General features: G+C 41.0%; 2 protein-coding genes across 2 annotated transcripts in view; both read right to left on the bottom strand.

Moving 5' to 3' along the window:
* Positions 1-13,953, bottom strand: part of LOC306869044 (vascular cell adhesion protein 1-like) — a 709,597-nt gene that overhangs the window by 573,060 nt on the left and 122,584 nt on the right. The window lies entirely within an intron of this gene.
* LOC306861288 (3',5'-cyclic-AMP phosphodiesterase 4C-like) overlaps positions 77-13,953 on the bottom strand; it is a gene marked incomplete at its 5' end in the record, with an annotated part of 59,447 nt that continues 45,570 nt past the window's right edge. The window contains 11 exons of the mRNA XM_079403478.1: positions 77-747; positions 836-1,018; positions 1,136-1,258; positions 1,354-1,508; positions 2,502-2,601; positions 2,733-2,897; positions 3,806-3,904; positions 4,038-4,201; positions 4,391-4,484; positions 9,639-9,751; positions 13,520-13,569. Coding sequence (XP_079259604.1) covers positions 253-747; positions 836-1,018; positions 1,136-1,258; positions 1,354-1,508; positions 2,502-2,601; positions 2,733-2,897; positions 3,806-3,904; positions 4,038-4,201; positions 4,391-4,484; positions 9,639-9,751; positions 13,520-13,569 — 1,741 coding nt within the window. The 3' untranslated portion in view covers positions 77-252. The remainder of the gene's footprint in view (positions 748-835; positions 1,019-1,135; positions 1,259-1,353; positions 1,509-2,501; positions 2,602-2,732; positions 2,898-3,805; positions 3,905-4,037; positions 4,202-4,390; positions 4,485-9,638; positions 9,752-13,519; positions 13,570-13,953) is intronic.

The following is a 13,953-nucleotide window of genomic DNA, read 5'->3' as shown; positions in this document are numbered from 1 at the left end:
CTCCAGCTCGCATTCGAAATCTACAGTTGCTGTGTTAAATACTTCTCTGATATCAATATTATTTTGTTCCCTTTTTGAAAAGTAAAATTAAATGTCTTATTGGATTGGTACACAAGACTTATTCTGTTCACGGTCTAGCTAGCAGAAACAGAAGAGTCCTATGTGAATGGATTAGGGACAGAGTTTTTGAAGGATGGCCCTTACTTAGCCCCCTCGGGCCCCCTAGGCCAGCTGTTCCTTAAGTCTCGAGTATTACGTGTCATCGGTAGGAGAGGATGACTTCTCCTCCTCCTCCGTCTCCTCCACTGGGCTCTCATCAGACCGTCTCTCGTCCTCTTCCTCAACTACTGACTGAACCTGCAGTCGCCTCCGTCCTGACCTCTCGACCACTACCTCTGCCACCTCCTCGCCGTCCTCCATTTTTTCCTCTATCTCGTCCTCCTCAGCTTCATCCACCTCCTCATCTTCTTTCTTTGCCTCTTGACCATGGCTGTCTATGTGGTTATGACTGGGAGCGCCTTCTTGTCCTGGTTCTCCCTCCAGGGTGAGCTCAAACTGGAATTTGTTCGTGCAAGATTCAAGCTCATTACCTGGGCCGTCCGGCAGTGGCGATGGGCTCTGGGGAATGGTGCTTTGGTACCAGTCCCGGTTGTCCTCAAGGGTGTCCAAAATATCCTGAGCATCAGGGTGGACCAGGTCCCCCCAGGTCTCCCACAGGGGATGCACAATATAATCAATAAATCCCACCTGAAAAAGGAAACCCAACATGTAGAGAGACAGTTAAGGAGCAGAGAAGGTTGAGAATGTATGTTTGTGTGGGTGTTTATATGTGTACCTGACTCTTTTCCACAGACGCAGTGTGTTTGTCACACATGGGGCTGATTTCCATCCCACGTTCTCGCTCTTTATCGCCCTGCCGGAAGAACTCCTCCATTATACGCTCAGTCCACTGCCTGTACACTGCCAGGGGCTTGGTTGGGTTACTAAGGTCAGCACAGTGCACCATGTTCCTCAGGACCTACACACACACATACAGTACACGCTTGTGATTAAGTAGTCTGTCTTTTTTCTAGTCTGCACTTACAGACTCATGTCATAGTTTGGAACTGTTTTGTTGCATGATAAAGACACACACCTGTATTCGGTCATTATAATGGTCCAGCATCAGCACACCTGAACTTGTCACTTTCTTGGTCTCAACCATTGTCTTTAGATCTGCCAGCAAGCTCATATGCTTTGACATGTCTGTTGCCAGAACCTGAGAAGACAAGGAAATGAAAGTGTTCATTAAAAATGTAGACCCTTAGGAATACAAAAAAACTGAGGTTCAGTGCGGTGCAATCAGGGTCTAACCATGTCGATGACCAGCTTGCGCAGACTCTGCCGTTGCCGTTTGGTGAGGTTCTGAAAGATGTCACAGTTCTCCTCATGCAGAAGCTTGAAACCTACAGCCAGGTGGTGGTTCTCCAGTACAGATTCATCGTTGTACATTAATGCCAGTTCTGAGTCTGTAAAAAAAGAGCAGGATAGGCTATCAGTGAATTTCAGGGTCTTCTTGGTTCCCTTACAAAAAACAAGTGAGGACGCTGTTGCTGATTTTGCCCATTTTATTTACAATATTTAGCCTCAGATATACAAACAATATAAAATTTCATACCGGTACCTTCCCTGTATTACATAACCTGTATTATCACATACCATGGCAAGCCTAGTCACCAATATAATTATCTCCAGGGGTGGGAAACTTTTGGTACCTCACAATTCAATTCAGATTTTATTTATTTATTTATTAACATTAATGTAACAGACGGCAAAGTTTATTAGGCTGTTACACTTTAAGAACAAATGTACCGATCTAATATAATGTTACATCCGATTTGCTCCAAACTGTTTATGTTCACATATGGCATAACAGACTTTGTATTCCACACAATGTGCATTTTGACATAATTGTGTGTATTTGACCATTTAAGCGCAATAAGCTGTGAAAGAGAATTTAGGATCGCATGCCTCTGAGAAGCAGCATTTGTGTTCGCACTTCGGCTGTGTCCGTCAGCACGAGTACTGCATTGAGTCCTTTTCGCAGCTTACTGTGATTAATAACACTAACGGACGTGTCAATAACTTTTGATAGTACAGCAAAGTTAAAATGTAAGACTAGAAATTGTGTGAATCAATGCGAATCGGCAGAAGATAGAATCAAGATTCATATGTGAATCGATTTTTTCCCCGCCCCTATAATTATCTAGCTGACTAACACAGATGAAAACAAACTAATTAAAAAAATGTATCTTTAATGCAAATGTATTTGCTATTATTATCATTTTACTTAATATTATTTCTAGAATATATAAAAAAAGGGTTGTTAAAAATTATGTTTCTTTTGTGGTAGGGCCCAGTAAAAAAGCAGAATACATTCTTACTGTTGAAGCCTATGATTTTGTGCTGCCATAAACCAGTTCTCAGAGGACATCATCATTATTTTTACAATGTAGACTTACTGGTGTTGATGAGGAACTGGTTGGAAACTCCAGGGTGGTCTACATCATGAATGGCAGCAGCAAACAACGCAGCCAGGATTTCAAGATCAGTGAAAACGGCCTGGTGGGAAGATGCCGTAGTATAATGGTCATTATGTAAAGTGTCAGTGCTGACTTTGAAATCTGATTTCAGATAATGAATCTTTTTGCTTTTGAATGGGCACTGGCTGTCCCATGTTGGCATATACTCACGTCCAGTGCCGATGTGGAGAGCAGCACATGTGTTGACTGTGTGACATCAGCGGCATGCAGGCTGTTGTGATAGGCCACGTTGGCATGGTAGTGGTCTTCCAGCGTCATCACATAAGTGATAAACGTGTCCACTGGGATCCGAAATGTCTTTAATAGATCCCTTTCCTTTGAGGCATTGCAGATCGTAGACAGAACATAAAGAATGGAAATAAAACAAACTATCATGAGTCAATATAAATAATGAAGAGGTTTGCTGTTGTAACTAGCATGGCTGGGTATCAATACAGATTTCCTGATTGGATTAGATTCTTATTTTGATCTTATTATTCTGCCGCTTTAAATTTTCGAGCTCGTTATAGAAGGATTGATTCTGATTGGGTGTCAATGTTTTTATCGTTTATCAGCCTGAAAAAATCATTCTGAAAGTGATTCCAACGATATCGGTACTCTGTGCCTTTATCGTTACAGCTGTGGTGTGGTCTCTCCTATTCTTTAATATTGAGAACGATTTTAGAACTATATCTTTATCGTTATCGTCCTCGGTGTGAACAGGCCTTAAGTCTGATATGATTCAGTTCAGTTGGTATATTTCAGTTGTAATGTCAGTTATGCTTACATACAGTATTAAGGAAATTAATTCTCTGCTAATGCTTTTATTTTATTGCATCACATCAACAGACTGCAAACTTTCACAACTCAGCTCAAAACATTCACAACTCAGCAGGAACATTAATACAGGGAAAATTCTGACTTGAAATATTAAGAAAATATCCATTTTAAAAATGAACTATGTAGTTGAGTGAGTTAGCTCAGCACAGTGGCATGTGCAAGACAGGAAGTTCAAGCACATTTCCACACAGCCACTGAAAATAAGCATTGAGTAAAAGATCGATTAGGGGATTTTAAGAATCGATATTGTGATTGTGTGATATCGTGATAATTGGAAAATCTATATTTTTACCCACCCTTAGTAACGAGCATACAAATCAAATAAAACCACACAGACATATTTGCATCTGATATATTTCAAAAGAGCAGAACGACATTTATAGAAAACACCAGAGACCACACACCTGGAAGATAGCAAACATGATGCAACTTAGAGGTCTGTTATTGGAATACTCAGCCACACGGAAGATATTAAGGCCCCACTTGTTTAAGTCATTCAGCTCCTGTAAAGCCAGAGTAAATTAAATAATCAAATCCATGTGACAAACTGACTTTTCATACCAATAACTAGTATTAATGGTAGAGGATTGGGTGTTGGGAAAGTTCTGAGTTAGTATGCATGCATTGTGCCTGTACCCTGGCCAGTGAGTCCTCCTGCTCGGTTTTGACCCCGAAGCGGGGCAGGGCTGCACTAGTGAGGCTCGAGCTATGTGTAAGCTTCTTGACACCGCTGATGTGAGACATTGGTTTTTCTCGCTCCCGGAGTGTAGGAGAGGGGATCTCCACCTCATTCTGTTTGTCTGAAACACAACCAATGCATAAACCTTTAACAGATGACAGCTAATTTCAAATCAGTAAGCATTGAGTGTTTCAGAGCAGGGAATGTACTCCAGTATTACATACTGCAATGTTGAAACTCAGGTTCTGTGCTTCTGAAAATAGAAGCAAGGCTGAGAAGTACAGAGCAGAGCGAGTGCAGGCTCACTCACCTAGGAAGGTAGTGGAGATGTATTCAGACACCTGATTCCCCGAGCGGCTCATCTCAGACAGATGAGACAGTTCCCTGTTTAACATCCTCTTGAACTAGAGATTAGAAAAGGGAAAGATGGGGATAGACAGACAGGGAAAAAGGGAGAGTGATAAGTACACAGCAGATGGTAATAAGGCACAGAAAAATACAAAAAAAATCAGCCTATCTGAGCAGAAACTTTTATTACAAACAGGCATTATATATTATTACATGATTACATGTCAAATACATTGTTTTAAATGGATCGTTCACCCCCCCCCCCACCCCAAAAATAAAAAATTAAGATGAAGAAGAAGAAGAAGAAGAAGAAAATTGGGTTCTAAACAGTATCTTGTATGGACAGAAGCATTTTTCAAAATGATAGTGAGTAAATGATGGCAGAATTTTCATTTTTGGGTAATCTGTCCCTTTAAAACTGATTTTTTTCCTGAATTATTTAGATGTTTACTTTTGCAGATAGACATAAAACATATATTGAAAATGTCTGAATGTCACCATGATATGTGGTACTGCAAGGTCATATGCAGTTTGTGCTAATACAGTGTGCAGATATTGTAAATGCAAATAAACCTAAGGCATTTTTAATGTTGTAGCTGTAACATTGTGTGGTTAGAGGAAGGGCTTGTCTTTAATTAAAATCTAATTAAATAATGGCCATCGGGGGAGAGTATTGTGGAGTGGTCTCCTTAAGTCTCTGCAAACCATTGCTCTAACAAATAGGAGAAGAAAGGTCTTTGTAACAAAATTAGAACAAATATGTTCCTTAAATGACTGAAATTGTGCAACTTCAGCAGATAAAGCAACACAAGTACACAGTCACACAGCACGACTCCGATAAGACCCCTGGTCTGTCCCACTGACTGGTCCTTCACACATGACAATCTCCATGGAAACCAGCAGGTTTCCTTAGCAACTGCCTCCTCACAGTCCCTCCTGCAGCATGATGGGAGCGAGGCGATGGGTTGGGTGACAATCTTAGAGAGTAGGCTGTCTCTGACCTCCTCCAAGGTCAACACTCTCTGTATCACTCTCCATCTCTTGCTCTCATCCATTCTGTCTTTATCTCTCTCTTTAAGCCCTCATGTTCGTTTCCTGTCTCTCTTTAACTCCATCCTCCACATTCTCTCCATTTTTCTAATGCTATATAATCACCCTCTGCAGTCATATTTTTCCATTGATTGTGTTTCTATTCATTCTCTGTCATGGTCTGCATGTAATTCCCTTCCTATATTACATGGATGTGTGTGTATCAGACATATGCAAATGCATTTCTATTACATGCATCATCATTGTTGTTAAATCATCTGAACATAACGAGTTTAAAGACGCAAATAATGCACAATTTCTAATCAACAACACAACAGGAGAAATAACAATCAATGTTAGGTGTAATTTTTAATTAAGTCCAAGTTAATTTTCTGTCACAGCTATCAACCCACTCACTGTGAACCTGAATCTTCCTGAATTTTCCCTCAGGGATCAATACACAGTGTCTATCTATCTCACACAGTCAAGCTGTGAGTTTATATAAAATTTTCTTTACTGTGCAAGTGCATATTACATACTGTACCAAGGCTCTGTTTGTACTGTGCTGAGTCATTATTAAAACATTCACAGAGTGCCAACTGTTTTTAGCATGCATCCTCTGGAGGACCAAGATGACACCAGATAATGTGGAAAGGAAATCAGACCAAATTAATACAAATATGTGTTACTAGGGGAGTCTGATAGTATCTGTTGCCTTTATTTACCAAGACTGAGTTTGATGGTTTATCAAGTTAAATAAGGTGGAAACAAAAAACGGCAACAGCCTCTTTATTTACATTTATAACTTTAAAAGTAAATGTGTTGACCCTGAATTATCTAATAAACCACTTTAAATAGTAATAATAAAATTATGGTCACACTTTATTAATTAAGGTGTAATTCTAGTGATTATCAAACTATTAACTATGACTTTTGCCTCAACAAACTCCTAATTTGCTGTTTCTTAATAGTTAGTAAGGTAGTTGTTAAGTTTAGATATTAGGTAGGATTAGGGATGAAGAATATGGTCATGCAGAATGTGTGCTTTATAAGTAATAATAAACAGCCGATTTGTTAATAATAGGCATGCTAATAAGCAACTAGTTAATAGTGAGAATTGGTCCATATAGTAAAGTGTTACCAAAATTACTTTAAAAATACAGTGCTTATGCATTTTACTGGGCTAATAAGCCCAGTAAGCTAACAGGTTCAATAAGCAACAGATGAAACACATTTGTCATTCAGCAATTAACCAGAGAAAGCATCCTAACCCAAGATGTTGAAATGTGAGGGAGTCACTGATTGTGTCCCAAAGTTTTTACAAACCTTAAGTTTAGCCCATGATCAGGGTTAAGGCTTAAGGTTTGTTGCCAGAAAGAATTAAAAACATTGGGGCACAAACAGTGTCTCTGCTACATTTCAGTATCATCAATATCCATATCAAACCTCACCAACGGTACACAAGTCTTGGATGAAGGAACTGTGCAGAAAAAGCTGGTTCTACACTACCAAATATTGACCAGATGAAGCCAGTTCCCAGGACAGCCTGAGACAGAGCAATGGAGAGAAGGCTTAAGGGAAGGAGAGAGGAAGTGGTAAGAAAGAGGTTGAGGCATCCTGAGACACAAGCCCACTGTACAGGTTCTGTCCATCTCTAGGCACAGAAACAACATAAGCCAAGAGCTATGGCAGCAGCCATTTTCTCCCAGCCTCTCAAAGTGACACTGAATAAGAGCATAAGTTCAGAGCTCGAGTTTAAAATCACACTTGAGGTACAAATTTGGATACAACGAACATGTAACAAACATCAGTCTTATCACACGTAGTCTGTGCCAGAAGAATTACAACTCAATCACCTCAGGAACTTTTCTTTTTACCCTGTCCTACTTGCATCTCCACATTTCTATTTATCTCTCTGCTGAACAAACAGTCTTGCCCCTGACATGACCAACTGTTTGCTAACAGATATTTAGAGACCTTTTTCTGTTCATTCCGGTCCTACCTGGTCCCACCAGCCAATCAGCCAGGGTTTGGAGCAGGTCTCACAGAATAGATCCATGAAGGGGGTCCTATGCTCGGTGGCCTGACCACCCCCATCCAGCACCCCATCTGCAGCTGCCCCGAGCTCCAGCTCTGACCCTCCTCTCCCCTGCAGGGGGCTGTAGCTGGAGGAGTGGGCCAGCCGGTAGCCTCTGGGCACAGGTGAGGGGCAGGAAGAGGGCAGCGGGTCAATGGCCTCCAGTACGCCCATGCTGAGGGTGACGGATGGCGTGGACCGCTGGCAAAGGCAAGAAGCATGGAAGTGCACGGGGGCCGAAGCGCGGCGGGTGCCCCAGCGGCATGTGGGCGTGGTCAGAGTGTGGGCAGAGAGGCCGCAGCCTAGCAGGCCGGGACGCTCCAGAGTGACGGCTGCCCCCAAGAGGTGGGGAGCAAGCGGCAGTGAAAGTCCAGCGGCGAGCGCTCGCTAACACTGCTTCTCTACATGCAGCGAGCGGTACGAGAACCAGGCCCTCCTGAAAACCACCGAGCAGGCTCCACGGCGATCTGCAGGCGAGTGTCCCCTGTGAACGGCCCGCCAGGAGCCGCCCAGATCCACAGGCCAAAGGGACTACATCTCATCCCAGCAGCTGAGCAGAGCTGACCCCGATCTAGCTGGAGGGGGAGAAAGCGGCGAGGGGTGGAACGGACAAAGATGAAGAGTCAAAGAGACGGGGCCGTCTGAAGGACACAGAGAGGATGCCGTGGGAAGGGGGACAAAGGAATTACGGGAGATAGGGAGAAAGATGAAGATGAACAAATAGCTAACGGAGACTGAGGGATGACAGGAGGAGGAAGGAAAACAACAACACAAGTAACAGCAGGAGGAAATGAATGAAAGGAGACAGAGAGGACGAAGGAATCAAGGAGACACAGAAACGCCAAAGAGATGGGGCCTTTAGTCCAAAGTCAAACTACAAAAGAGCGGTGGTCTGGAAAAACATCCTTTCTCTCTCTCCCTGCGTCGACACCCCTCCCCCACCGCAGAGCTCCAGGACCCGGGCCCAGCGTTCCCAGCGAGTTGTGTTCAGTGCGCACAGTCCATGGAGCACAATACCAGTCCTGTCAGCACAACACAGCTCTCTTCAGCAGCCTCCCTGTTTAATCCACACGCGGCGTCAGACTCGCCGATGCAGCTCAGCCGATGCTCTGCCTCTCGCTCTGTTTCCCTGGATGCTGTAGTCAGATCTCGCTAGCTAATCAGCTGCTGTGGCAGGAGGCGCGTGCTTGGGTGTATGTGCGTGTACACGCACCCTGAGAGCGCATGTGCGGCAGACAGCATGTAAGAGTGTGGAAAAATGGAGAAATGTCTGTATGTGTGTGTGTGTGTGTGTGTGTGTGTTTGTGTATGAGAGATGTATCAATAGTCAGACAAAAAAAAGGGGAGGGAATCTAGGCTTTAGTGTCTGGTGCATGGACAGAACCATACAAAAACTGCACATCCAAAATCTATATGGCACTGTCTCTTTAAATGGGCAAGCTATGGAAGAGAGCAACCGATTTTTCATTGGCCAGCATCTAAATGACATGCCTCATGGCCACAGTGAAGAGCCAATGGTTAAACTGGCAGGGTAGACCTTGCTGCAGCTCAATAGCAACGAAGGTTACAGCAGAAACACTGGCATCAGGACCAAACTGCAGCCCCCTCCTCCCTCCCTCATGTTCTCCTTATCCACAAACCAAGAATTTTTCTCCGCATACACTCAGATATAGTCCTTCATGTGTGATAATCCACAGAATGGTAGATCTTGAAACCTCTTCTTGATGAAATCTAATTTATCATGTTAAGTGTTTTGTAAAATCTAAAGGATGGAAATTTTAAACAATGAATTGAGACTTAAAACGGAGAAAACAGTATAATAGGCCACAACCTTATGGTAGACCGTGTACACAAAAGTGCCTTTGAGAAGGTGAGACAGAGAAAGGATGAAGAAAGTTCTACATCCAGCAGATTTTAGTTCCAACCTGCTCCAACTCACGTCTAGTGAGTCTGAAGACCTTTATTAACTGGTTCAGGTATGTTTAATTATGGTTGGAGCTAAACGCTGCAAGACAGTGGCCCTCAGGAACAGGTTTGGACACCCCTGTTCTACAGAAACCAAACTAGGCAGCACAGATGCAACAGCAAGTAACTGAAGCAACACCTTGTTGGATGCCATTTCGCTAACAGAGCGGTGGGTCTGAATGGTCTCCAGCTGGTCCAAACACCAGTCAAGCTCCTCCAGAGTCTCCCGGGCCAGCTGCTGGTATGTCTCATCTGCACAGGACATAAGACACAGCAATCAGCACCACATCACGACAGTACTGTCATATGCATTTAACACTCACTGTGGGACACAGCGAGAACTTCGTTTGTGAACAGTGGGGATGTTGTTTCCTGACAGGAGGAAGTAAAGAGTGATGTCTTCAAAGAAAAACTTCCAAGCATGAATATTTCAAGAACTTCATATGGAGAGATCAAATGCCTAATAAATAATAGATATTTTCCCTCGTAAGAATGAATAATCTTTTTTTTAACCAGAGGAAAAAAGAAAATTATAGGAAGACGACTATGACTGTTAAATTGATTTATAAACTTATAAAAGTATCAAAGAACCTCAGTGAATACTTTTAGGATGAATTAGAACAACACGCAAGGTTCATCAGTGTCTAACCTCATTGACCTCAGTTTACATGCAAACCAATAACCTGTCAGCACAAGAAAACCATGTTTATAAGACTTTTATCATTCCATTTATTATGTGAGGTATATTGAAGGGGGAAGTGGTGTGTGGCCAAGTATGGTGACCCATACTCAGAATTTGTGCTCTGCATTTAACCCATCCAAGTGAACATACACTCGGAGCAGTGGGCAGCCAATGCTGCGGCGCCCGGGGAGCAGTTGGGGTTTCGGTGCCTTGCTCGAGGGTCTCACCTCAGTCATGGTATTGAGGGTGGAGAGAGTGTTGTTTATTCACTCCCCCCACCTACAATCCCTGCCGGACCTGAGACTCAAACCCACGACCTTCAGGTTACAAGTCCAACCCTCTATCCATTAGGCCACGACTGCCGGACTCATATTCTCTTCTTGTGCAGTTTCTACAGATGCAGAAATTTGACTACATCACATCAGCTTGGGCTGCATAAGATGAGACCAAATTTTATAATTTCTTGGGTCAAAAAAAAAAGAGTTTGTGAATTGTCAGATCAGTGGCGTTGCGAGGGGGGGCTTTGGGGGCTTGAGCCCCTGATATTTTGCCAAAAGCCCCTGATCTTTTTGAAGATAGACCATTCACTTCACAAATAATTTTTTTTTAATTAATTTTAATTTGTTCTCCAAGTACTAGAAATCCATCTGTCCGTGATGAAAAGCAGTCTGCACTGCTAGATTACTGCTTTCCTTATGCGTTCATTCCACTAAACACAGCTTTAAAGCCCTCGGTTTATGTTTTGAATATTTAAATAGCCAGATCGAAAACAGATTCAATCACCAATGCAGTCTTGTTCCTAAAAGACAACGATTGAGCTATGTTTATTAAATCCTTAAATCATGTAACATTTACATTTTAAAATCTGCGTTCGCGCTGCTGCTGACCCAGAGAGGGCAGTTATGAAACATCTTTACAAGTCCTTTGTATCGTTACTTCTGCATTACAAACATTCAAATAATCACAGAAGTACTGGAATAAAAGTTTATATTTCGGACATAAACATTGTTGTCTACAGTAGCGATCAAAGAGAAAACCTTTTTGAAAGTGACGCTTCAAATAAAGATGGTATCAATTACATTGTAACACCTGCAGGTGGCGACAAGTGACTTAAAAAAAAAGAGATTCGTTCAAAAAACGTTGATTCATTCAGGAATGAAACAAGTGAAGTCTTTATGAGCGAGTCACTAAATCATTCGTTCAAATTTGGGGGGGGTGTATCGGGGGGCTAAGCCCCTTATCTCTCCCAACCCTAGCAACGCCCTTGGGCCAGATGAGCTCAATCCACAGTAAGAACACTTTCCTGTTACATTGTCAGACATGCACACTTCAATAAGCCAAAAGAATACAGGTTACGGTGTTTGTATGCAAGGTGAAATTGTGGTAATGGGAAAAAATCTACTTTGTTTTGATTGGCTCATGCTTAAGCCATTTAAATGGAAATGGGTTTAGTGTGAATTTTCAGAAAATATCTCAATATTTTGGTAATAATGATAATTAGACGATGTGCTGTTGAGAGTATTATTGTGCTAGTACCTTGGCAGGTTTAGGACTGCCATGGACAGCTGACTCCTAAAACTTTTGATATTCTTCATATTCTGTGAACTTGGTTAGTTTGCAGGAGTAGCAGAAGTTGACTTTTAAGTTTAAATAGATTTGTACCTTTTATGGGCATTTTTACCTTTATAAAGCTTTTTTCTGACCTAAATTAAATGAAATCATCTTTTTGTGTCAAATTCATAAATTTAATCAATAAATTCAAAAAGTATGACACTGTAGGCCTGTTACCAATCAATTAAAATCAGTATCAGCAAAATTTGTGTTTGCAATGAAGAGGTGGCGCAGAATCTGCAACTGAATTGGCATTTACATGCATTTGCACAGACTATTTAATGCAGGACATGAATGCATTTAACCTGCAGTTGCAAATGCATAAATACTGTTTTGATGTTTAAAAAAAATGCTGAATACTACGGTGGCCGAGAGAGCTCAACGCGCTGCAAATAGTAAAAAACACCTGCAAATTAAGAAAACAACTTTCGTCAATTTGACAACAGACACGCTGCAAATTCTCACAACACAACCAAACAAAGAAATAAGATTTATGTAGTTGTATTGTGAGCATTTGCAGTGTTTCTTTATTTGTTTGTGTTGTGAGCAATTGCACCACCTGCTGTCAAACTGATGAAGATGTTTTCTTGATTTGCTGGTGCTTTTTCTATTTGCATGTGTTTTCTGAAGTTGCAGCACATTGAGCTCTCTCGGCCACCATAGAATACTGATTTTTGAAATGATTTTGGGGGAAAAAGGGAAAATATACCTAAAATAGCCAGTAGGTGGCAGCAAATTACTGCATGAGTGGGTCATTGAGTCATTCATTCAACTGATTCATTCAAACTATAATGAAACGCCTTCCTGTGGTGCTCAGAGAGGCAAAACTGTTTTGCTATAGCTTTAATAAAATTAATAAAATTAAAGCTACAGCAAAACTTAAATTATTTTTGTTGACTTAGAACAAAAAGTAAGTTAATATTAACTTGTTTATTTAACTGTTCTTTCAACCTTTGCAATTGTGCTGATTTTTGGAGAAAAACCTACTCTTTGTGTGATATTAACTATAGAAGATGATATAAATATAAACTGTATATTAATGACACATGGTGGCATTTTTGCCATCTCTCGTTGAATTTTGGAGGAATTCTACATGTATTTTAAGACTAAATCAAGCAGTGAAAGCATTAAGTCTAAATGTGCTCACGCATTAATCTAACCTACATCACATAGTGTTAGGGTGCACTCTCTGGGTGTGTTTTTGTTTGTTTTTTGCAATATACTTTATAATGAAATCGCACATAGTTTAAACAACAATTACTATATTATTGCACACCCCTAACTGCAATTCCGCAACCTGCTCAACAGAAGGGAGAATCTACATACTATTGACCACATAATGTATATGAGAAGATCTGATGAGGGCTCAAGTAAAAGTGAAATCTTAAATAAGAAAAATATTTATATATAATTATATAACTGCTTTTTATCATAGCTCCTCTATTTTAGAAGTTCAACATGTGGAGCACCTTTACTGCTGATACGCTTCAGAGTTCCTGGTATAAACTAGTGGCTCAGGGCTGTTATTTGGCTAGTTAAAGCATCTGGATAGGTTCCAGACCTGTTTCCCATATGGCTCCACTATTTCTGATGCTGTAATGCATTTGACTGGCAACAGTGCCTACAAGAGGAAGTGTATGCGTAATGTGAGAGACACTGTGTGGGAGAGTGCTAGTGTGGGAGATAAAAAGCTCACCAGTGACTAAGTTACAGTGCAGTAAATATACCTGAGAGCGTTGCTGGGGGAACTGTGGGTTGGCTGGTCACTGGTGACCTCCTGTGGACAAAAAGATAATTACATTAATGATAGTGTTGGAGGTTGCCCTCTACTGGCATAAATCCAGTTAGCACTGCACACTAGGAGGAGGCCTACACTTGTTATGAACTGAGCAATGTGAATATAAAAATACTGCTAAAAACATTATTTATTTTAAAATGTGTAATATATAAATATTATAGTGTAAAAAAAAACACATTTTATATACATACTATGTATAATTACATTTTGTATTTAAAAAAATGCACATAAAATAAAGTCCCTAGCATAAAATCTTGTTTTTATCTTAGTCATTTTTTTAAAAATTATTATTATGCCCTTATTTGTACAGTTTATTTACTAGTTAAATTTATTTTCTTTTGTATTTCTTCTTATTAATATTTT

This window comes from Barbus barbus (assembly GCF_936440315.1).
Source record: "Barbus barbus genome assembly, chromosome: 4".
NCBI classification, from domain to species: domain Eukaryota; kingdom Metazoa; phylum Chordata; class Actinopteri; order Cypriniformes; family Cyprinidae; genus Barbus; species Barbus barbus.
This window is presented reverse-complemented; position numbering and strand designations above follow the sequence as displayed.